The sequence below is a fragment of the Haliotis rufescens genome, unplaced genomic scaffold, assembly GCF_023055435.1.
Source record: "Haliotis rufescens isolate VD_foot unplaced genomic scaffold, xgHalRufe1.0.p SCAF_7, whole genome shotgun sequence".
Lineage (NCBI taxonomy): Eukaryota > Metazoa > Mollusca > Gastropoda > Lepetellida > Haliotidae > Haliotis > Haliotis rufescens.
Window position 1 is genome coordinate 7,000,226 of NW_025964361.1, and position 25,891 is coordinate 7,026,116.

A 25,891-nucleotide genomic window follows, 5' to 3' on the forward strand; every position below is an offset into this window, starting at 1 on the left:
GACAGGGTTTTGTGACTAACAAGGTTTCACTGCACAGGAAAATGTATGGAGGATGCATTCAACAGGGGATTCACATCACTGGCATTGAGTAAAACAGGTGATATCATATCTACATATACAAGCAGCAGCATGTTGAAATACTAGGATTTCATAAAAATAGCACACCCATAATTTACTTCTGCCTGTCAACTACTTGAAAGGTTTACCATAACCTTAACCATACCATGATAAACAATGAAAACACTTATGGGTATTTTTGCATATTAATTGATTACAATTTTTTAGAATTTCAAAACAAAATCTTTCATAATATTTTCTTTAAAACAAACTCTATCACCTTAATTCATCCACATCTTACATGATTTTAGTGTCAACAATGAAGGCACCCTTGATTACCCAGTGTATTAAATATTGATTTTGATAAAAATACTGTTTTGACACTTTGACTGCCTCTGTCTAGTGGATATAATGTGTGCCCGGAGAGTAGAAGCTTGGTGGTTCGATCCAATCCATGTTACACAAAAGACATTAAAATATGGTATTGTTGTTTCCTTGTCTAGTGCTTGGCATTAAGGGGCTAAAACAAGGACTGGTTGGCGCTTGGAGTCAGTAAACTGTGCCTGAGTGGGCTAGCACTATGAAACCTGCATTAGTCCTAACTAGTACAAGCAGCCACACACAGATACAAATGTGCATTCACATCGCTATGTAAGTTCAGTGATCTTGTACGGACATTAAAAACATATTTGACCTCAGCTCCTTTTTACACCAGTTCATTAAAACAAGCAGCGATGTTACCAATTCTTTAAAAGTCTTTTTGCCTAATGTCTCCCATCGTCTTCTGATTCAAATAGATGTTCAAAGGTTTACTCCTTTATGGCAGTAGTTTTGAATAAGATCCATGTTGAAGAGTCCTTTTGATTGCTTGTTGATTTTCAAGCTCAAGAGTTCTGTTCTGTGATGATGAAGGGAATGGTGAGGAGGGGAAAAGGGGTTTAATGACTCATCCAAGATCATTGCACTTATATAGCAACATGCATATATGTGTGTGTGTGTGTGTGTGTGGATGCTTGTACTAGTCTGGACTGATGCCGATTTTATAGTGCTAGCCCACTGAGATACCATGCCGCAGTTTAACATGAATATCCCACTTAGACACAGTATACTGACCACACACAAGCCGACCAGTTTTAGTCCCTTAATGGCAAGTGCCAGGCAGGGTAACAACAAGTACCATCTTTTAATGTCTTTTGGTATGACGTGGTCGTACAATACACAGGTAAACTGAGGATGCAGTGATAGCTGCACATGGTCAAGGGAGGTACATTGCAGAGTGTGTTGAGTCCCATACAGTAAACTCCATAAATAAGCAACTATAGGCACCATCTGTTGTTTAACACCCCACTCAGCAATATTTCAGCTATATGACGGTGGTCTGTAAATAGTCGAGTCTGGACCAGACAATTCAGTGATTAATATCATAAGCATTGATCTACGTAATTGGGATCGATGACATGCATCAACCAAGTCAGCAAGTCTGACCACCCAATCCCATTAGTCGCCGCTTACTACAAGCATAGTCGCCTTTTACAGCAAGCATGGGTTGCTGAAGACCTATTCTACCCCGGATCTTCACGGGTCTATAAGCACCATGACTAAATGTGTCTGATGTATCTACAGTCATGTTATTCCTAAACAATAGTACTTCTTACGTCACACGGTGTGGCTGAAAAACTATTTGCCATATCCTACTTCCATCATATCTGCACTGGTTAGATTGTGCTCAATTTGGTAGCACTATGACACTGTTGCCAATCAATCTTTAGCCATCAACACCTTTCGAGACATCCCATGGAGGAGGTATCCTCAGATTTTCACGCGGAGAGGTATCACAGAAGTCAGAGTAAATGGACAGATGATCCTGGTGTCCGAGTTAAAAACCCAAACTGTCTTGTCCCAGAAAAACTTAAATATGCAGGATAAAAAGATAACAACTTCCAGATGAAATAAAAAATATACTACAGGAACTCTAGTGTACAAGAACAAAACTTAATATTCATCACCTATACCCTGACCATGGCTAAACACGAAGAAACCATTAATATCAAAAGCAGCTCTAACATACTGTGACCTTGACCTATCCCTATAGAACCACCCCAAAGGCCAGGCCCGAAACATGCTTAGCATGCATTGGAAGACATATTAAGTAACTAAACATGCTTAAACATGACAAACAAGGGGGACATATAATATATCAGATATAAAAATATCATAACCTTGAACACTAACGTGCACTTCACAGAACACATACTATTTTCATGACTCCAACCTCTCAAAAAGGATGAACTTAATTCTCATTAACATTGATTGATCAGGACTCTCCTTCATCAAAATATATTTCATTCCTATTTCGGAGAAAAATAAGTAGATTATTAAAATAAATTATTACATGGCAGTGTATTTTTGTGTGTAATAATGATTGCAACTGTGTTACATAGTTTCTGTTGAGATTTTGTAGACACTCGTTGCATTGTGTTTGGACAGTGATCAGTCGTCAGGATGCTAGTGTGGTGTGTAAACTTCTGGTCCGTATACTGCAGACGGTTATAGTATGTTATAGAAACATACAGAAATTTCTGTAATGTTCCAAGTTATGAGAGCACTGTCTGGAACTTTCCAGTGGCTGGGTAGGTTGTATATAAGGGGACAGTGGCTTTTTTGCATATCTCTAACACATATCATCTCTCCCATGCATTTTCATCATATCAAGACCAGCTTTCATGTGAGGATTGCTCATCATCACTGAATTCCTGCCTAGCCCATCACCGACTTTATTACTGACTTTTGCTATCACCACAGTTTTTTCTGTATTTGCTACTGACCACTGCCATCATATTATATGTTGCCATTATTGTACTTTCACTCTAATGTGTACTGCCATTGTTATTACTGTGCAGTAATTTGTATTGATTTGTAAACTTAGCGAATTTTGTAATAACATCTGTTAATTGTATACCATTTGTTGGTTGTTTGTTGGTTTCACACTAAATGCTTTTATATACAGATTTTTGGATTAACATACTGTTTTAATTTGGGAACCGACACATAATAAAATCAGGAATAATTTACCCATGAAACTTCAGGAAGTCTATCAACATTATGCTTTTGCTCAACATGCACTTCACATAGCTGTTACACTGTTCAAATCACAACTATTTGAGACGGAAACAGATCCACAATAATATGCAACCAGAAGGACAGATGTCCTGAAGTGTCTACATCCCCAGGTTCTGGTGACCTCATCCCCAGGTTCTGGTGACCTCATCCCCAGGTTCTGGTGACCTCATCCCCAGGTTCTGGTGACTACATCCCCAGGTTCTGATGACCTCATCCCCAGGTTCTGGTGACCTCATCCCCAGGTTCTGGTGGCCTCATCCCCAGGTTCTGGTGACCTCATCCCCAGGCTCTGGTGACTTCATCCCCAGGTTCTGGTGACCTCATCCCCAGGCTCTGGTGACCTCATCCCCAGGTTCTGGTGACCTCATCCCCAGGTTCTGGTGACTTCATCTCTAGGCTCTGGTGACCTATCCCCAGGTTCTGGTGACATCTCTAGGCTCTGGTGACCTCATCCCCAGGCTCTGGTGACTTCATCTCTAGGCTCTGGTGACCTCATCCCCAGGCTCTGGTGACTACATCTCTAGGCTCTGGTGACCTCATCCCCAGGCTCTGGTGACTACATCTCTAGGCTCTGGTGACCTCATCTCCAGGTTCTGGTGACTTCATCCCCAGGTTCTGGTGACGTCATCCCAGGTTCTGGTGCTCCCACTGAATAATGTCCTAGTCTTTGTCATGAGATAAGCTTGACACCAGCATGAGACAGGCAAGTAAAATGTTTTATGTCAAGGATTGGTAGCTGGACATAAAGTATCAATTTTCATAGGCAACATGGTAAATGGCTAGTTTATGTACAGCTACAAGTTCCAAAAGGATGTGAACACCATTAAACAATCATGGACCTTTCAATGCCATCCAGACAGACAGATAGCAGACTTTCTGTATTTCTTTTTCTAGTATTCTTCCATAACATAATCCACTTTTTCGGCTACCCTTTTGCAGCCAGTTACAGAGAAAACCTGTTCACTTTCAGGCCAGAATGTGAGTTCTTCCACAACACTTTCAACTCTGTCATCAGTCAATACATAACCCTTAGCAACCATGCTGTCCTTGATGCATCTCCTTACATGGGATTTCTCCAGTGGTAGGAAGGGGATGTATGCTGTTATCATGTGCTTGGAGATCAACTCACTGTGCCAAAGTCCAGCTGAAACATATTTCAACAGTTAATACTAGGATTTTATTTACTATGTTGACTGAATATTCAGACTTGTTTTCAGTTTTATCAAGAAATGCATGTCCATCAGGGGTGTGGAAATATAAACATTGCGAACTTGTCCCTGCACAAATAAACAATAAAAATTGATTTGTCTGGAGACAAAACATATGTGTCCATTTAAAGGGACGCAACTCTGCACAGCAAATTGTGGCACCTCCGACGACTGGACCACCGGTGTCCCCTCATGCCTCAAGTAGGCCAGTAACTTGTAATATACTGATGATCGGTTACATAACAGTTCAACATATCCCAGAAAGCTTGTTGACAGCATAATTCAACTGTGACTTTAGATATGTGAGACAATGAAAATTTGAATAAAATCAATAATTAAATGATTTTACTTTTTGAGTTGAGTGCAGCACGGGAAATTATTTTTTCAACATCTGCCATTTTGATATCTTTCCGGGGGTAGCCGTTTGACCAATGTTGATACACATATTGCGTGATGTCCCCTCCGGCTGTGTTGCTGTCAACAGAGAACATACCAACATGGACATGGTGAAGGTAAAAACACAACAATATGTACCTGCCCTGCTTTGTCTTCTGTTGTCTCTGGAATATTTCCAACATTACATTGTAGGTGTCATAATAAAAAGCACATTGACATTTCAAAATAACAGAGCAACACAAATTTTCATAATGACAGATTCATAATGAAAATACTCCAAAACATGTATTGTAATTGTAATTCCACAAACCACATGATTACGGCAAATCAAATATGAACTTGAAAAAGGCTTAAATGGCTGAATAAGGGGCAGCTACCAATACTATACAGGTGTCATGCACAGACATCAAGCCAGGACATGAGCTAACTTGAACATTCAAGTTCAGGTGAGCTAAGAAGTCAATTAAATTGCATATTGACAGATTTTCTTGTGTCATTTTGTTGTTGAGAAAAGTATGAGTAAAGAAGGCAAAAGGTGATCAGGGCTCACCAATGCTGCACCTCTCCTGTTGGTATAGAAACTGTACCCCCAATTGGAAAAGAATCCATGAAGTAGTTTTCAAAAATATTTCGCATAAATGTTGAAGTATTTTCAAAGAATTCTAAGCAAAACATGAAAGAAATATTTATTTCTGATAATGGCTGACCTGAGGAAAAGGAATATTGCTTTGCGGTAATTGACACCTCCCAGATTTTCGTAGTAGTCGAGATACGGCTTGATGGTGTCAATGAGACCTGACGGCATCTTGTCCATCTCGTCAAATATAAACAGCGAGCGAGAACAGCGGGTGATGTTGCCCTCAATCCAAGCTCGCAGCTGGTCCTGTAAGATTGATGTAAGCTGTGTCAGTGGTCACCATCATAACGATAAACGCAAACATTTGATGTATTCAACATACAATGATCATTTCTGATACATGGTGGCCATGTGGTCTAAGGCACCATGCGCTGTGTCGAATTGCATCCCTTGGCCATGGCAGGATCTGCTTATCGTGGGTTTGAATTGAAAATCCTTCTGATTATGATTCTGGATTGTCAGCACATTTCACCTTCCTCATAGATGTCACCAAGCTGGTACCCATAGCGTTAATCTGACCATGGTTGCTGTTAATAACGGTGAGTTGAGCAATCTTTTGATTGCTTCAAACACGATTTCGCCGAAATTAATTAAAACAATATTAAAAGGAATTTTGAAATTTTATTAAAGAAATAAGTTACAAACATAAGTCCAGATATACAATGAACACTTTTTATAACCAGACAGTGTAATCACAAGATTACATTGTGTATTCCAGTACAGATTTGCTGACATGGTATTTCCGGTGTTACGTGCTCATGGTAATGTCTTTGTGTTGGGGGAAAAAAACATCAAAACTCAATATGGCGTGTATAATGCGCACCCCCTTCTACACAGCTGTGTTTTTTTTGGGAAAAAGTGCACACTTTACTCAAGAACATAGAGTAAATGTCTCCATCCTGTGCAGGCATTGCGACATGATCACAAACACTGATGGGTATTAGCAGAAAATTCTGTATTGCAACATGGATGATTTTTATCCTGGGAAGTGGAATACATAAACATGATAAAGACTACTACCACACAAACCCAATAACCATGTACCTTATAGAATGGCACCATTCCTTCATGTGGAAACTCTTTGGTTGCAGAGATGAGATGAACAAACTTGCTGTGCATCCCTTCCTTATAAAGGTGCTCTGCTACAATGCGGCTCACGTAGTTCTTCCCAGTGCCAGTCCAGCCATGGAAGGAAAGAGCCAGAGCCTTGGCTGGTTCAGCAGACTTAAGGTGTCCTCGAATGTGATTGTTCACAGCTCTTAGTACAAGATGTTGTCCATACAGCTTTTCATTCAGCTGCTTTGGCAGTCCTGAAGTATATATATTTTTAATGAGATGAATTTAATCATAAACATGTTGCAAAAACACTGCAGCGGTTCCTCCATCGCCAATTTTAGAGGGCCCCAGAAATCATAACACACCACTATGCATTTCCAGTATTATATCATTAGATTCATATACGATTCAATTCGAATCAATTGGTATTCGAGTTTGTTTGTTTCACAACTTTATATCCGAATGTAACTGTTGGTAGTTGAATTTTGCGATTGGTGATACACAATCGTTGTATCTAACAGTTGTAATATACACATTAGTTTTATTTTAATCACAAATTTATAGTTTTTGTTGTGTATTTCATACACCATGGACACTAAATATGTCTATATTTAGGGTCCATGGATATGCTAGGATTTAACTTGTCTGTGTAGATCTATTTCAATTTATTTAATGCATATGTTAAGTAAAAATGCAGCTTGTCTTGAGCTTTGCCTGTCTATTCAAGTATGGTAAAATGTGAAGTCCCATGCCTCTAGCTAGCTAGAAAAGCAATTATAGGTGTAACATGTTTAATGATTTCGACCTATTGTCAACACATGATCCCATGCTTGATAATTTCTACTAGGAAACATGGATGCTCGCTCCTTCAAACATATCATACCAACACAGTGGTTGATTCAGAAGACAAAGAACCAGAAATAACTCGCAAACCAGAGGGGCAATACATAAGCAAATATGGTTTGAAATCAGGTTTGAAGAGAATAATAAATTGAGGAGTAGATTGGGGAGTACTGCACTTTACCGGGCTAACTTTTCAAATCCAATTAGCGCTGTGGGGGCTTCACCGTCTCTGCTAATTAATGTGTTAATTAGCCGACGCTCTACCACTGGACCACAGGCGCTATCACATGTAATCAGTGCTCGTTTAACGGGTCATTAGAATCCCCATTGACATGCATGCGTAATTCAGTAAGCGATGAATTGCGCATGTGTGTGACGTCACGGTCCGCTCTCCCATTCATCTTTTCTTGAAACCACACCCGCAATTGTTTATGTCAACATAACCGACCAATAGGATTAACCAAATTAACGCTTGAAAAGGTAAGAATTTACGGCTAACCCTTGCCCAAAGCAAGCTAACCCTAATGACTGAAAAGGGGTTTTGGATCGTAAAGACGTGTAAGTTTCCCTAAGACCGAAAACGGGTGTTGGATCGTAAAGACGTGTAAGTTTCCCTACGACCGAAAAACGGGTGTTGGATCGTTAAGACGTGTAAGTTTCACTAAGACCGAGAACGGGTGTTTGATCGTAAAGATGTGTAAGTTTCCCTTAGACCGAGAACGGGTGTTTGATCGTAAAGATGTGTAAGTTTCCCTAAGACCAAATACGGGTGTTGGATCGTGAAGCGAGAGTCACCAGAGCGTGAGCCACGGTAACGGTATACATAACGAGACGGCGGTGGCACTACAGCGCGGTAATTGAGCGGATGGTAGAGCTCGGGCTGCGCCCGGTAAACTGCATTGTTGCCGTAACGGATTACAAAAGGTAAAATGTGACTGTAAGTCATGTGGAGAATCGCATTGTCGCCAATACCTGTGTAGTTGTTGTGTATCCATCGGTCTCCACATGTTTCAGTAACGTAGCTTTTTAAGACATCGTACCCAGACAGGAAGGCGGCAGCTACCAGTGCGGCGGCAGCGGAAATGCCAGAAATTGGTTCAATACACACAACTAAATGCAAAAAACATGTACTACTGAGAAAATATGCCGTAAATATTACACAGCCTCGCATTTTTACAAAATCCACACATCGAATGAATAAGGTTGTTTCGCTTTCGCTTTCGACGCGGAAGTTACTTATCTCCCCTTACTTGCAGCTCCACACTGTACGGTAGTGTGCGGAGTTCAACGAAGGGGCGCCACTCTAACAACTCATCACATGACAGCTTTGTGTTGACACTCACTTGTAGAGAGATGAACCTCAACTCTGTTTCCTGAAGATGTAATGAAACGATCGTGGGAATAAAGAAAAGGTATGTTGATAGAAAATAATGTACACGTCACTGGTTCTAATCATACATTAAATCTTTATCGGTAGAATTGTGAAACGCAGGCCTGCAGTTGTGAGAACACTGAGTGGTTGTGTGGTTTCCTTGGGAGACGAAACCAGTTCAATCACGATATTGGGATGTTGTTTCAATTACCAAATCATAGGGTGTCACATAAGATAGGCGTAGGTGCTGAATGCTTGAAGAAAATGGACACTGACTTGAGTCATGGTGCTACTTGATACTAACGACTTGGTCCCGTGGATACTCGTGTGTTAAACAGCGAGAAGTGCAGCTGTTCGTGACTAACACCCGTCACGTACCACATTAGTCACATACAGATCAAGATGGGGAAGGAACTGCACAATCTGTATCCATACCTCGTCGTATAACCCATAGCCCTTGGACGGGTAACTCAGGTACTCGGTTAGGGTGGGTCCTAAGTAGGATCGACAGGACTACCCGGACCCGTGCTTAGTCACAGGATATATTGTTTAATAACAATAAAATGAAAACTTGCTATTGTTCGCATTTCTTCCTGACTGCACGCATTCCTTCTAACTTTCATCTTTGAGTTTTGACTTTTATCTTTAAGTAAAGATATATAGCTTTAGTCAACTTCAGTGTATGAATGAACAGACCATTTTAAACATGTTTCTAAGTAGTCATTTTTTCCCCCAACTCGTGAGACCTACAGTGGGTGTCCGGGTAGGGGTTTAGTGTAGCCTTATTATTCCACATACAAAACTAGATGGAGATCGAGGGATGGGGAGGGGTTGGGAAGCATACCAAACATTATTATGATTACATGTGGAAGTTTGATAGTTGTCATTGTCATGTTTTCAGCAATAGAACTACCAACGCAAAACCTTTCGCAAAGTTGTTGCATTCAGAAAGAAATCTCTTTCATTTTCACCTTGTCACTGGGGAAACTGTCATTGCATCATTATGTTCAATATCATGTTCAGTTTGGGAGATTTTTATGCTCTGATACACTAATCATGCTACTTGTATTTTATAATCTTAGGCTAATTTTTCAATAATAAACACACCCTACCCAAGCTCAGTTAATCATGTTAATATATTGGAAATGATAGAAAAATGTAATTAAATACATGTAACAGTGTAAGTGAAATAATCATAAAGATTGATGTTTTGACTTTTCAATTTTCAGAATTAACAGTTAACATGGTAAATGAACTGTAGAAGTAGTGTCCCACATTTGAGATAGGCATTCATTGTTTGACAAAGAACAATGCAAGATGTATCAGTGGTCGCATGGTGGTGATTACCTTGACCCAGTGACCGACATTAACTAATACATCAGGAGATAACAAATATTTCAGAAGATGGCATTGATAACAGATATCTCCATTATGAAGTTACCTATATCATATATCCCAGCCAGGCACAGTGGTTATATCACACAAACCTTAATCAGCTGTCCACGCATACTGGGAGTGCAGTGTGGCACAGTTGGCGACATCCTTTTGATCTTGATCTAAGAGTATTTACCTTGAACCTGTTATATAAAAGATAGTACATGTACCATCAAGTACTCAGTTAACATATTAACTGTGGAAATTACTGTGTCTGTTTAACTATAATAATGTTAATAATGCATTTATGATTCATCAGATTCCATACACCGAGTAAATACTCACGGCGCTATGTTATTACCCCAGGGGCGGTCGGGTAGCCAAGTGGGTAAAGCGTTTGCTTGTCACTACTAAGACCCTGGTTCTATTCCTGACATGGGTACAATCTGTGAAGCCTATTTCTGGTGTTCCATGCCATGATATTGCTGGAATATTGCTAAATGCAGCGTAAAACCAAACTCACTCACTATTATTACCCCAGATCCCGTGGAGATTCTGGTTAGAATTGGTCTTCAACAACCCATGCTTGTCGTAAGAGGAGAATTGCAGGATCGGGTGGTCAGACTCGCTGACTTGGCTGTTGCATGTCATTGTATCCCTATTGCGTAGATCAATGCTCATGATGTCAATCGCTGAATTGTCTGGTCCAGACACGATTATTTACAGAATGCCGTCATATAGCTGGAATATTGCTGAGTGCGGTGTTAAACAACAAACAAACATTATTACCCTAGACTTATGATCAGTGTGCACTCAAATTTCATTCTCAGCCAACTCTGGAATATTCAAATGGGTTGGGTGATGGATGTTGTGACATTAGAGCATAACTGTATGTCTGCGACACATATGTGGTTGGTATTGTTATACTTGTTGCCATGGTTACTAGTGTTACTCTTGAAACTGTGTGTGTATTTTAGGCCCATTCTCCTCTCTTGCATCCCATTTTTGCCTGTTAAGAAGAGACTATTGTTCCTTATCTGGAGTGTATTATTGTTACCATGGTTACTGAACCTGACTCCTTATTTTTGGGGCTATATGTGAGTCTAGTTAGTGGGATACTAAAGCAGTGCTGGATGGAACTTTTGAATTTATTGCCTTTCAATTTTCATGTGCATTATCATGTCCCTTCTGTTATTTATTGACTGTTCAATCAATCTGTGTAATCAAGATCATGTGTTGTTGTTGTTGTTGTTGTTATGGAATGTTGCAAGCTTCTTTACCTGCATCAACATAAGTTTCATCGACGTTTGTGGCTTTGTTCTTTTTGCAGTTTATACAGAACAAGATCATTGAAGATGGCGTCCCTTATTGATTTTAATCATGGCCTTCTGTTTGCTAACCATACAAATGGCTCCACTCCAGAAATTCCTCAATACCTGGGATTCATCAGTTGTGCTGTGTCAGCAACGTTTTATGGCACAAACTTTATCCCAGTCAAGAAGTTTGAAACAGGAGATGGTAAGAAAGGAAACTTCCAACTGATCATGTTTATATGTTTATCATTGTTTGTACAAATTATAGACATACCTAGATGGAAATAGACATTTGTTATGTGAAACTTCGTCTATTCTATGTTTGCATGCATTGACAAGTTTTATAGTCTACTTTCTCTTCAGCTTAGATTGACAGAGGAAACCATTTTTAGTTGATAAATATCTTTGTGGCTCTATTTTTTTCATGTTTTGAACTCAGAATAAATTTAACTGTTTGATGGGCTTCTAGAAATGGCAAATTTGAAATAAGTAAGAGAAACATACAACTTTATGGATAACAACTTCTGGTTTATTGCATATAGCTACGTTTTGATGTAGATTCTTACACCGTTATCAAGTTGTATGTATTTATTACCTAGAACTAATGTATTACTACTTCACCTTCATTGTACCGGGGGCGGTCGGGCAGCCTAGTGGTTAAAGCGTTCACCCGTCACGTTGAAGACCCGGGTTCGATTCTCGGCGTTGGTACAATGTGTGAAGCACCTTTCTGGTGTCCTCCGTCGTGTAATTGCTGGAATTTTGCTAAAAGCAGCGTAAAACTATACTCACTCACTCATTGTACCATGTTTCAGGCATGTTTTTCCAGTGGGTGTTATGTAGTGCCATCTTCATCGTGGGGCTGGTAATTCAGATGGTCCGCATGTCGAGCTTCTACTCGTTTGTGATGGTTGGAGGAGCTATCTGGGCTACAGGTAGGCACTCACAGTCCATGGAGCATCTTTGCTCTAACATTTCAAGGTCAAGTTCACTTGCTATATGATTTTGCTTTTGGATGAGGGATGTCAAAAAACTGCAAAAGGTGATTTCATAAGCGTAAGAATGACTTAATTTGTTTGGTATTATAAGCAACGATCCAGGCCATTGGGGTACGATGACATGCAATCAGCCAAGTCATTGACCCAAACCACCCAGTCCATTTTAATTTCCTGGGGTCATATTCTAATGTGGACTCTCCATTGCACACTTGGAGGCGGTTGTAATCTTGAATATTATATGAACGTTAAAGCAAACTCAAACTTTCTACAGTTTGAGCTTCACTTTATGTATAGGATAAGAGACGTGTGAAGGTTTTTGTGATATATTAAACCCTCATTCAGTGTATTAAACAGCAGTTATCCGTAGTAGGACAATACATCGATGGATCGCGTTTATTTTACTTCTCGATAAAAGTATCGATCACAGTGGCCATGGTGGCAAACTAAATAAAAAATATTAATACATACCTTAAATGTTTTCTTTAATAACTGTTACCCCAAACATTAATTATTAATGAAAATTATTAGTGAAAGCATAATATATTATGCCATTATGCTAAACTTGAAATTGCCATATGTAAATCATCAGTGTGACAGGTATTTGGCCATCCTGTCTGAAAAAGATGGCCTATGCAACACATAAGAGCACATGCAAGTATTGTGATATGTATCGGATCGTGTACAGTGTATCGTGATACATATCAGATCACACAGTTGGCGTATCATCCCAGCCCTAGCAGCTATCAACAATTTTGTTTCAAACATACTTTCCCTGAGCCTTAGGACATGGGCATTAACTATCTCTTGCAGGCGTCCATGTACTTGTAAATTGGATTCTGAAAGGCAATGCGGTTTATCAGTGCCTCTGTAGTCTAGTTGATCACTCACAAGAGCACAGAAATGAAGGTGGTCACTGAAATATAAAGAAGACATTTGTCATTTGATTTTACACCATTGTGACATTTCCTTATGTAGATTGTGTTCATATGAAAAATATATCTCCAGCAGGGTACACTCACATGTTACAATATCACCGGAATGTGTATGTATAAAAGTCCAGGGATGTTGTAACATTCCTGTATGTGAGATTTAACCTTATTGAAGAATAATAACATAAAGTCACTGGAGGTCTATAGTAATGTTAATTGCCCAATGCACTTACACAAAGTGAAAGTAAATTCAGAAATGATTATTATCCAATATGTTCATGCAATCGGATTGTTGTAATTTATTATTGTAGAATCAATGATAACTATTCATATGAGGTTTGTTTACCTGATATAAAGATTATTATTTAGCATGTATAACATTTCCTGCAGATATGTTGATAACTGTTCCAACGGACACATAGGGGATAATGAGGTTAACTAGTTTACCATGTTTACCCTAATGGTTTTATCAGCTCACCTTGTCTGAAACATTTGTGTAAGCTGATTCATTATCATTGCTAGTCTGTCATGAGCTTTTACGTTTACAAAATCTCATTTATAACCACAAGGGTGACAGTGCTGTACCTTTCTATGCCTCTAAAATGCTTCCTGAATTCTGATAAACATGGCCCCATGGCAGCCATATTGAAATTTTGTATTTTGGTCCTTTACTTTTTTGTATTAATTTATTAATTGCCTTTGTGATCATCAGAAATGTTTTGTTTTTGTCACCAGGCAATATATGTGTTGTACCCATCATCAAGACGATAGGTCTTGGACTGGGGCTGTGTGTCTGGGGCTCCATTAACCTCCTGGTTGGATGGGCAACTGGCAGGTGGGTTGCTTCTTCATCTCTACATGTCGGTTGTCCATGTGTGTAGTGTAAACCCACCTATCCATATAATTATATCTACACCTGATGCTGATGAATAAGGTAGTGTCCTAGGGTCAGTTCCACAAAGCGATCTTAGCGCTAAGATGATCGTAACTCCCATACTTTAACACAGGCTTACGACAATCCTAGCACTAAGATCGCTTTGTGGAACAGGCCCCTTGGCTCTATAATCTGTTGCTTGAATTTTAAGGTAATATTAATGCTGTTTTGTTAGGAGGTAGTCTAGTGGTTAAAGCATTCACTTGTCACACCAAAGACCCGGGTTTGGTTCACCTCATTGGTACAATGTGTGAAGCCCTTTTCTGGTGCCCCTGCCAGGACATTGCTGGAATATTGCTAAAAGCAACGTAAAACCATACTCACTCACATGCACACTTCTGTTACAGGTTTGGCCTTTTTGGGTTGACAGCGTCGATCCCTAGTGATATCGGGATGAACTATGCTGGTGTTTCCATAGCTGTCTTCAGGTAGGTTATCATTTTTCCCCAGCAGGTCTCTGCTACTGTACTTCCACCAATGTAGGCTTAGCTCAGATGGCATTTTGTTTATTTCGTGGCTTTAAAGATTCGACCAACTGTAGTGTCACCAAAAGCCGTTATCAGAAAATAAAATGAAAATAGTTGGAAATGTATATGTATGTAAATGGAATATATATAACTGTACTTATTCACCTCACATTATTCTTGATAATTGACAAAATTATGTGTGGTTGTTGATAACTGAAGAAAAACTATCTTTACAAGAGACTCTGACCGTTTCCGCGTCAAGTTGACAGAACGTCTGATTGGAGAGTGGAAGGTTGGTGGTTTGATCACCGGCCGCGTCATACCAAAAGATGTTAAAAGATGGTACCGTATTCAACGTAATAAGCACCCCGGGCGCTCTCAAAATTAGAAATAGGGGGCGCTTATTAGAATATTATTTTGAGTTGAAAGATCGTATATTTCGTGGTTTTATGCTAACAGCCTGAAGTGTTTACATACGACAGATATATTTTTCAAGAATTTAATTGCCCATAATTAAGGGTGATATAACACACGAGTGTGTATTATACACGAATAAATAAGTCTTGTGTACATTGATCAATCGGACGGGGTGCTGATTGGGATTGTTCACTAGCCAATATATTAGCAAATATCGTCATGGGCGCTTATTAGAGCGGAGCGCTTATTACGTCAAATACGGTACTTGTTGTTACCCTGAATGGCGCTTGGCATCAAGGGGGAAAAACAAGCACTTTTTGGCTTGGCGCATGCTTATCACTTCAGAAATGCAACAATGTTGAATGCGACGTAAAACCCTATTTCCCCACACCTCACTTCACACGAGAAACTAATTCATTTAGTTGACCTTTTTAACTTTACAATTTGATGTTTAGGTGTGTCTGTAACAAAACACTGACCACTCTAGTGGTGTTTCAGCTCTGTGATATATTCACTGGTCAAGCCGGAAATCTCGCCAACACGCCTGGAGATGACGGTATCGGTATCTGAGGACACAGAGCCGTTGCTCAACGAGGTTAGTACTGTGTTTGTGTTACACTGTTACCATGGTCACAGTAGGAGTCAGCTGAGGTTCTGCAGCTCGCCTTTCTTGTTTCCTGTCACTTCTGGAATCTTTGTCACAAACATTTATGAAGGCCGTGTGGCATGGTGTCGTAGTGGGCTAGCACTATAAAACTGGCATAAGCATATTTTCTTGAGTATAGTGCACACTTATTTTCCCCAAAAACACAGCTGTGTGGACCATGTAGAAGGGGGTGCGCATTATACACACCATAATAAGTTTTGATGTTTTTTTCCCCCAACGCAAAGACATTACCGTGAGCATGTAACACCGGAAATACCATGTCAACAAATCCATACTGAAGTATGCAATTAATCGTGTGATTACACTGTCTTGTTACTGGTTATAAAAAGTGTTTATGTATATCTGAACTTATGTTTGTAACTTATTGCAATCATTTTATTCAAAATTCCTTTTAATATTGTTTTAATTAATTTTGGCGAGATTGTGTGTGAAGTGATTGCACAACTCACCGTTATTAACAGCAACCACGGTCAGATTATCGCTATTATGCCTTGAAACAAACTTTAGTTGACAGAGAATGGATACATATATCCAATGGATACATAAATGCCATACTTTGACTCATTAAAAGTCATATTTGTTGTAGTTTGACGATTCTATGTCAACATGTAGTTCTCACGACCACGTGCATGGGAGCCTCATTGGTGACTGGTCAAATTGTTTCTATTGAAAAAAATAACCGGCAATAGCGATCAGCTGCACTGAAGTGCTATGCTTAGGGTTATTAATATTTTAAATATATTTAGTAAAAGCTGCAACTAAAATAACAAGATACTGGAATATATTATTCCTGATAAAAAAAATAGTTTCAGATACAATTTTCCCCGATCCTTGCATCAAAATCCTGTAAAGTTTTATCAAGTTTTAACCGAATCACCGGTAGATTCCAAGAAAACGTGTGTACAGCTGATTGCTGTTTCCGGCTTAGTTTACGAGAAAATACACAAGGTATTCTTTATTGCTGGATGTAAAACACTCCTCAGCAGAACAAAACATACATTTTAAACGGTGAATCAACATGTCTAGTGATTTTCTATCCCAAATTTCAAATTTGTTCTGTCCAAGTTTCTTATCACCAATTCATTTACCAGAATTTGCTAAAGGGGTACGGTGTAATATTTTTCTGCGCGTAATATTTGAAATATTTTTTTTCAAAAACACTGAATCCGCCAGAGGGGGATGTGCATTATGCTTGGGTGCACAATATACTCAAGGAAATATGGTAGTTTGGACTAGTACAAGCAGCCACACACATGCATGCACATTGCTATGTACCGTATTCGATGTAATAAGCGCTCGGGGCGCTATCAAAATTAGAAATTGGGGGCACTTATTAGAATATTATTTTGGTGAAACAAACAGAATTAAAGGATAAATTTCGTGGTTTATATGAAATGTTTATAAACAACAGATACAATTTTCCAGAATTTAATTGCCCATAATTAAGAGTGCATATAACACACAAGTGCGTATTATACGTGAATAAATAAGTCTTGTGTACATTGATCAATCGGAAGATTGTTCACTAGCCAATATGTTAGCAAATATTGCTGTGGGCGCTCATTAGAGTGGGGCGCTTATTATGTCGAATACGGTAAGTGCAATTTTACTTCTCCTCACTTCTAAGATCAACCTTTTTGACACATTTTATCATTTATTATTGTCATTTTTTGAGGCATGCTTACATCTACAGACTTTATAATATGCAAATGTTTCTTAACAAATATTACCACATCAAATGTCAATTTCATTTATGTAACTGGTCAACATCACTTTTGATGTCTTTGTGAAAAGTAGTTGTATTATACTTATCTTGACTACATCACGGAGTTTATTGAGAACAGAGGACTTCCTACAATGTACAAATGATGTACTGGGTGGTGGGGTAGCCTAATGGTTATTGCGTTCGCTCAGCATGGCGAAGACCCGGGTTTGATTCCCCACATGGGTACAATGTGTGAAGCCCAATACTGGTGTCCCCCGCTGTGATATTGCTGGAATATTGCTAAAAGTGGAGTAAGACTATACTCACTCACTCACTCACTCACTCCTGGAGTGTGCTATGATGGACATAAGATACTTTTGGCACATGCAATTGAAAGTCACACATAGTTCATGTGGTCAACTTGAGGTTATTGTGGAACAAGGTCACATTATTCTATGCCAAATACTGCTGCACTTTTACTTGGACACTTAGTAAATGTTGAATCTTGGGAAGTTGTCTTGATTATTGTCAGTTTGGAAGTAATGTTTTCGGACTGATTTTCTTGATTTGTGGAAATACAACTTGCAACTAAAGTTTGTTTCAAGGCGTCAATAGCGGTAATCTGACCATGGTTGCTGTTAATAACAGTGAGTTGTGCGATCTACCGATCACTTCGCATACGATTTCGCCGAAATTATTATAAACATTATTATATTAATATATAATTAAAAAAATAAATTTCAAACATTAGTCTGGTTAAACAATGAACATTTTTTTTATTACAAGATATTATAATAATAGAATTAAATAATATACTTCAGTTCGGATTTGTTGACTGGTATTTCCGGTGTTACATGATTGCAGTGATCAGCTGATAATGTTTTCTGAGACGGGGGAAAACATTGTGTCTTTGGAAAACTTGAGTTTATTGAAAATGTTAGTAAATTTTGGGAGCCATGCTTTACCGCTTGCTATACTGAAGCGCTATATTGAAGGGCGCAATAACGAGGGAACTCTGTAGTGGCGAAGGGGTGCTTTGCTTTCTGTCCTTGTCTGTGTCTGTCCTCCTTTGCGCCAGCTTTTGTGCCTGTCCTTGTTTGTGTGTTCGACAACATGTACAAAATCAATGAAGAAAATCTCAATTTTTTGACAATTTTGGTTGATGGTGTACATTTTGTTCACCTGGTTGTTTTGCTCATTATGTTCAGAACCAGGAGAATATCCAGACTCGGCGACACAGTGGCTCCCTCTATGGGTCAAATTCAGAAGATATCCTTGTCTTCAACAAGCGACGGGTGAGGGATGGTCTCTTATGTTTTGCATGGCGAAGGTTTGGTGTGGGACTGTGCACAAATTCTACTCCAGTAATCTAACATTCAATTCAAAGCCTAACCATCTTCTAACACACTATGGACTGCCTCCGTTGTCTAATGGTAGAGTGTCCGCCCGGAGAGCGGAAGGTCTGGGGTTCGATCCCCAGCAGCGTCATACCAAAAGACGTTAAAAGATGGTACTTGTTGTTACCCTGTCTGGCGCTCGGCATCAAGGGGCTAAAACAAGGACTGGTCGGCTCGGAGTCAGTATACTGTGTCTGAGTGGGGTATTCATGTTAAACTGCGGCATGTTATCTCAGTGGGCTAGCACTATAAATCGGCATCAGTCCGGACTAGTACAAGCAGCCACATACACACATATACACGTGCATGCACGTCGCTATATAAGTGCAATAATCTTGGACGAGACGTTAAACCCCATTTCACCTCACCTCACCTCTAACACACTATGAGGACATATTATATTTTGATTCTATTAGCTATGAGTGTTTATGTTATTGTATAATTTATACTGTTACCATGGTTACTTTTACATATCAGCAAAAAGGAAAATGAAACCTGATTAAATTAAGATAAAAGCTTGTGGTATTTGTTCTTGCATATCTGTTCACCAGATCTGTCGGTCACTGCAATGTAATATGGTTGCTTGAACACTCCTGAGCATATATCTAGAAAGGTCTGGAAAAACAGTAGACATTGTAGAGCTGGCACCTGAGATTTGTTTCCCTGTGTTTGCAGTCTAGCAGCAGTATGAGCAAATCAAACGATAATGGGGGAGAATCCAAGATGGAGGACGACACATTACTGGATAAAATGTCCCCGGTAACAAAGAAGATTGTGTGAGTATTCATATAGGCCATATATTTTTTAGTGGCTAGTGAGACTGGTCGACAACCCACCCCCCCCGACTGCATTGGCAAAAACAAAAAAATATCTTTTGAACCAAAAATGGTTTAGGCAAAAATAAAAGGCCTAAGTCAACTACTAAGATCATGGTGATGTCATTATGCGGTTGCTGTAGTTGCAGCAGAGGTAAAAAGCATGTTGGCATGTGGTCATGTGTACAGCACACAGGTCACAAATCAGGTGAATTTAACAGCATTCATCACTGAGAGTCCTTGAATGGGTGACCGTGTTTGGCAGCTTGGCATCTGAGAGTGTCGTTGGCATTTGGTCACACAGAAGCACACACATTAAGGGTCTGGCTTTGTTTCAAGCTTTGCCTCTGTTCACCCAGCATTGAATGGGTACCGAGTAGGATGAGATGGTAATGTGACTGTTAACCTTCTTGTGCCTTACAGGCAGCTTGGGTTGTATATACGCCCTAGGGAGCTGAGAATTAAAATTCAGTGCATTTTGCTGTTGACTGACGCAATAATTCTCTGTGGGCTTTGAGATTGATATACATCAAAGGAAAGCACCATAGAATTGGACTATTATTGTTGTTGTTGTTGTTATTATTATTATTAAAACCAACAAACAATATGTTGATTTAACTGTGTAAGGCGTCTATATCATCCATAAAAATATTTTGGTCTGTAGCCTGCTGCAGGGCTTGTAGTGTAAGTAAATTATCACGGAAATTGTCACAAAGTTTAACTTGTCAAGTTAACAGATTTGATAGAGTGTGTGTGATGTGTGATGTAATGTGTAAGATGCTTTATTTTTTACAAAGGAATCATTAACTGATTGTGGTAATTATTTTGTTTTAAATTACTGATTTTAGACCCCAGTATCCCAGTTATTCCTAATTTCCACAAACTTTTGTTTGTCATCTCTGTAATGGCACAATAGCAAATAGGGAATGAACTTTGCTCATCATGCTCTTTGTTAGAGTGAGTGAGTGAGTATGGTTTTACGCCGCTCTTAGCAATATTCCAGCAATATCACGGCGGGGGACACCAGAAATGGGCTTCACATATTGTACCCATGTCGGGAATCGAACCCGGGTCTTCGGCGTGACGAGCGAATGCTTTAACCACTAGGCTACCCGACCGCCCTCTTTGTTAGACATGTTAGATATTACCATAGTTACTGACACTTGTGTTTTTGGGGGGTCAGCCTGTCAACCGTTGCCATGTCTATCTCCCCAGGGGGTTGTCGCTGTCCGTCTTCTCTGGCGTGATGTACGGAGCGCAGTTCATGCCAGCCATCTACGTGCAGGATCACCATGAACACTATCGGGCAAGTCAGAACTGTAAGTGGATGTGTCACTGATGAGGGATCCCGTGAATATCTGCGTTACAATTGATCTGCAGCAACTTGTGCTTGTCGTAAGCATCTTCCCGAGGCAAGAGAGTTAACTGACTTTGAAAGTCCAGTTTCCACCCTTGCCGAACTAGCCTGGAATTCCTGGGCTCGATCGTAGCGCCACCAGTGGCTATTACGAGTTATGTCCCTTCTAAGCCTCCCCTATGGACCAATCAGATTCCACCTCTCGTATCACTTGCATTTACTTCAAACGAAATGGCGGCACCCAGTCAAGAAGATCTGGTCGATAGTCAAGATCTATATTGTGATAAAACGGGTCTTACATGGCGAATTGCATCAAATTACGTGGGTACCTTGATTAAAAACCTGAAGAGATTTTGAAAATATTTGTTGACAACGAGTTGGTGGTGCACATGCTTTGCAAATCCTGCAATCGACCCAAATCTGCATGACAGTGTACAACCGGATTTCGATTTCATTGCGCGATTTTGATTGGACTATGCCTAGACTCGTTAGTCCAGCCAAAATGTAACTCCATAATCCAGGCTAGTTCGGCAAGGGTGGAAACTGGACTTTTATAGTCAGTTAACTCCCTTGCCTCGGGGAGATGGTCGTAAGAGGCTACTAACAGGATTTGGTGGTCAGGCTTGCTAGCTTGGGCTTCCCAGTTGCATAGATCCATGTTCATGATGTCAGTCTCTGGATTGTCTGGCCCGGACTGAATTATTTACAGACTGTCGCCATATAGCTGTAAAATTGCTGAGTGCAGTGTTAAACAACAAACAAACAAACTGCTGATGAAGTGTTGTTTGTTGGTTCAATGACAGGTTGATATCTTGAAAGTTTTGTGTGTAAAAATGCGCTCCAATTGGGTCCAGGGAGCCTATTGTCTGTACCGGACAGGATTAGGTTCTTGCTTGTCTTATTATTTAATTGTGGGTTATTGGATAAGGATTAATTACTGTGTAGACTGTAGAGGGTTTTACGTGATGCACAAATGGTGAAATTGGATGCAGAAATAGAATGTACGACGTCCTGAAGGATGCACAATAATATTCATTGTACCTACAGCGCATCAACAGCAGTTAAGGGCATGTCATTTCATTCATCACTCCACCCCTGTCCTCATGATTATTGATTCTTTCCAGGCATTTAAGTAATTATCTAATTGTACAGTACACTAGACCATATCATTACTTTACAGGACCCTCATATTGCCTGCAAGGACCTTTACATTAATTATTGACGGTCCCCTGGACCCCCATATTTGTAGGTCAGGGTAAAACCCTGCTGTACATGCAGTGGCCATCGTGGCTGTATGTCCTATTTCTGTTGAGCTGTATTTTTACATGATGAGGTGAGGTAAAATTGGGTTTAACATCTCCTCCAAGATTATTGCACTTATATAGCGACGTGCATACATACATGTATGTGTGTGTGTTTGTGTGGCTGCTTGTACTAGTCCGGACTGATGCCGAATTATAGTGCTAGCCCACTGAGATACCATGCAGCAGTTTAACATGAATACCCCACTCAGACACAGTATACTAGCCGACCAGTCCTTGTTTTAGCCCCTTAATGCCAAGCGCGTCTTTTGGTATGACGCGGCCGGGGTTCGAACCCCGGACCTTCCACTCTTTTACATGATGAAGGGTCATAAGTTGTAACTTTTTTATTTAAAAAAAAAATGGAAGCGTGTTATTTTATCATGGTCCTCCAAAAACATTTTCCTATGACACCCCCTCTCTATAATGAATGACCAGTCTTTAAATGATGTTCAGATTTGTAACTTTTTTACCACATTTACTTTAAAAAATAGAACTGTGATAGTTTCCCATGCTAAGTTTTGGTTTTGCGTTTTCCATGTGAGGAGTGCGTTGGCTATTGTTGGGCGGGTTGAGATAAGTGACTGGCGTAGAAGTATGGGTAGTATGATAATACATATATGTTGGTCATTTCAGCCTTGGATTACGTGTTTGCCCACTTCTGTGGCATCTACCTCACCAGTACATTCTACTTCGTGGTGTACATCATCTACAAGCGCAACCAGCCACTAGTCTACCCCAAAGTTATCCTGCCTGGCTTGGTGTCGGGGGCCATGTGGGGCATTGCCACGGCAGGATGGTTCATCGCTAATGCAGCACTGTCAGAGCCTGTGTCCTTCCCCATCATCTCAACCATTCCTGGAGGAATAGCATTGGCACTTGGAATAATTGTGTTTAGAGAAATTAGGGTGAGTTACAGGTTAATCTAGAGCACTTCATCTCTGTTGGGATTCAAGTACAGGTGTCTCCAAGAATCAAAGATTCACATCAACTGCGACCATGGTGATCCTTGATTAATTAGCCCCATTTCTGTGCTAGGTTTTACCACAGTAAACTTGCTTCTCTCAGGGCATTAGATCAAGGGACCACAAGTCTGCGGGCATCACCATGGTAACAGGACCAATAAAGAGGATCAAAGAGGATTTTATGTCTGGTTTTACAGCATTGCATTGAACATGTTCATTACAAAGTTATGATATCTCCAAATTTTACGAAAATACAAAATTTAAGAAAAACAATAATTCAGATATGATGATTTTCCCAATTTGTCTTCTAAGGGCACTTAGTTTGGAACCCCAGATAAATCCTTGAGGTCGTTCAGTAGCAGTTGTCTCCCTTTGATCAGGACGACATTGTTGAGCTCCTAGATTCACGTAATTATATTTTGTAGGGAGCAACTATTTAGTACCTTGGACATGTTGGAGGGTTGGTTGGCTGTGATTATGTTTTGGAGACATGCTAATGAGTCTCCTGTCACTGTTTCAAGACAGACATGTATCCTTCTTTGGAAGGAGTCAAAGGATTATTTTTTATCATCTACACATCTTTTTTCAGGAGATCCAGCATGTCCAGTTCACAGGTTTTTTGTCTGTATAAAAACCTGAGGCAAATTTGTTTTTTTATTATTTTTGGGAACAAATTCATTTCTTTCAAAATATTACCATCCAGGCATCTTATGTTTGTCTTGTATATTGTTTACAGTACATAATAGGGCTGGGATGAGTCCAAATTTACTACCCGGGTACCCACACCCCTTTTACCCGACCCGCTGTTGGTGTCAAGAGATAGGTACAAAATGTCCGATTGGGAATAGTTTGACAGTAGCCCTGGCAGAATGTTTTTAGATACACACGTATAAAAATGATGTGGTCATGCATACACTGAAGTTGACTGAAGTTTTAGCTTTGTTCAAACATATTTAAGTCAGAAGGAACGTGTTCAAAGTCATGATGAAATGCGAACATTAGAGATTTAAAATTGTTGTGTAACCATGTAGTTATAATTATAGTGATTTTTTGTCATGAAACAATATATCACGTGACTAACCACAGGTCCGGGTAGTCCTGTGGGTACCCGGGTCCTACTCAGTACCCACCCGACCCGGGTACCCGATTTACCCGTCCCAGCCCTAGTACATAACACAATGCTTATAACTGTACATGCTGTATGTGTTACTTACTCTGAAACATTTACTTATAGGGTCTTCGCAACATCCTCATTTCCTTGGTGGCGATGTCCTTCACAGTAACCGGAGCTGTTCTAGCTGGGATGTCCAAATCATGAAGAGGACTTAAACTGAACGTTGTTTCGGTCCACTGTTGCCACAGACATCTTTCAGAAATATTATGATAATGTGATGCTAGAGCATTGTGATGCAGCATTATATGTACTGTAAGCTCAGTTTGTTGGCGTTCAATGAAATCACATTCCGTTTGAGGCCATTATGTCTTTTCCACTATGGACAATGTGATTGTATGTGTATCACAACTACTTATAGTGCCCAATATACAGGGAAACAAAAACGTGACTTTGTCATTTGAAACCTGGGATCTGAAACCAGGATTATCTCCCTTTGGTCATTACATCTTTTTTCCTAATACCGTATTTTCTTGAGTATAGTGCGCACCCATGTATAATGCGCACCCCCCTCTAGCGGGTTCAATATTTTGGAAAAAAAGAAATTTGAATATTATGCGCAGAAATTTTTTACACCGTACCCTTTCAGCGAAGTCCGGGAAACGAACGGGTGCTGAGAAACTTCGTTAGTACAAATTCGAAATTTGAGATAAAAAATCACCAGACATGTTTATTTACCGTTTAAATAGTATTTATTGTTCTGCTAGGCATTGTTTTATATTTAGGGATTAAGATTACCTTGCGTATTTTCTCGTAAACTAAGCTGGAAACAGCAATCAGCTGTACACACGTTTTCTTGGAATCGACCGGTGATTCGGTCAAGACACACCCAATGATACAACTTTATAAGATTTTTAATGCAAGGATCGGCAACAATTGTATCTGAAACTATTTTATTTATCAGGAATAATATATTCCATTATTTTCTTAATTATATGCAACCTTTACAAAATATATTTAAAATAATAATAACCCTAAGCGAAGCAGCTGATCGCTATTCCCGGGTATTATTTTTTTACATGGAACATGTCTGACCAGTCACCGTCAAGGCTCACGCGCACGTGATCGCGTGATCGCGAGAATTTCATGTTGACATAGAATCGTCAAACAAAAACAAATATGACTTTTAACGAGTCAAAGTATGTCATTTATGATATATGTATCCATTCTCTGTCAACTAAAGTTTGTTTCAAGGCGTCAATAGCGGTATTCTGACCGTGGTTGCTGTTAATAACGGTGAGTTGTGCGATCTTCCGATCGCTTCACACGCGATTTCGCCGAAATTAATTAAAACAATATTAAAAGGAATTTTGAATAAAATCAATGAAATAAGTTACAAACATAAGTCCAGATATACAAAGAACACTTTTTATAGCCAGACAGTGTAATACA

At 39.7% G+C, this 25,891-nt stretch overlaps 2 protein-coding genes across 3 annotated transcripts; one reads left to right on the forward strand and one right to left on the reverse strand.

Annotated features, from left to right (window-relative positions):
* Nucleotides 1–2,002: 2,002 nt before the first annotated feature.
* On the reverse strand, nucleotides 2,003–8,565 carry LOC124144499 (torsin-1A-like). The gene is made up of 5 exons (XM_046513930.2): nucleotides 8,290–8,565; nucleotides 6,463–6,728; nucleotides 5,489–5,664; nucleotides 4,735–4,859; nucleotides 2,003–4,321 (listed from the first exon to the last, which is right to left on the reverse strand). The coding sequence occupies exons 1-5, from the start codon at nucleotides 8,486–8,488 to the stop codon at nucleotides 4,068–4,070; spliced, it is 1,020 nt and encodes a 339-aa protein (XP_046369886.2). The 5' UTR covers nucleotides 8,489–8,565; the 3' UTR covers nucleotides 2,003–4,067.
* Nucleotides 8,142–25,065, forward strand: LOC124144497 (transmembrane protein 144-like). Of its 2 annotated transcripts, XM_046513927.2 has the most exons (12): nucleotides 8,144–8,241; nucleotides 8,574–8,729; nucleotides 11,394–11,581; nucleotides 12,192–12,311; nucleotides 14,039–14,138; nucleotides 14,585–14,665; nucleotides 15,620–15,716; nucleotides 18,702–18,788; nucleotides 19,566–19,666; nucleotides 20,921–21,024; nucleotides 23,000–23,271; nucleotides 24,563–25,065. In XM_046513927.2, exons 3-12 carry the CDS (start codon nucleotides 11,419–11,421, stop codon nucleotides 24,644–24,646), a joined length of 1,209 nt encoding a protein of 402 aa, XP_046369883.2. In that variant the 5' UTR covers nucleotides 8,144–8,241; nucleotides 8,574–8,729; nucleotides 11,394–11,418; the 3' UTR covers nucleotides 24,647–25,065. The 2 variants fall into 2 exon arrangements, with proteins under 2 accessions (XP_046369884.2, XP_046369883.2); XM_046513928.2 differs by lacking the exon at nucleotides 18,702–18,788 and having other exon boundaries at nucleotides 8,142–8,241.
* The last annotated feature ends 826 nt before the right edge of the window (nucleotides 25,066–25,891 follow it).

Bases quoted from the DNA above. Each gene is read 5' to 3' on its own strand.
- LOC124144499 (XM_046513930.2), bottom strand. From the start codon at position 8,488: ATGCGAGGCTGTGTAATATTTACGGCATATTTTCTCAGTAGTACATGT. The intron at 5,665-6,462 runs GTACATGGTTAT...TCAATCTTACAG, and splicing joins GAATGGTGCCATTCTATAAG to GACCAGCTGCGAGCTTGGAT. The intron at 4,322-4,734 runs GTAAAATCATTT...AATATGTTTCAG, and splicing joins TGCTGCACTCAACTCAAAAA to CTGGACTTTGGCACAGTGAG.
- LOC124144497 (XM_046513927.2), top strand. From the start codon at position 11,419: ATGGCGTCCCTTATTGATTTTAATCATGGCCTTCTGTTTGCTAACCAT. The intron at 11,582-12,191 runs GTAAGAAAGGAA...ACCATGTTTCAG, and splicing joins GAAGTTTGAAACAGGAGATG to GCATGTTTTTCCAGTGGGTG. The intron at 12,312-14,038 runs GTAGGCACTCAC...TTTTGTCACCAG, and splicing joins AGGAGCTATCTGGGCTACAG to GCAATATATGTGTTGTACCC.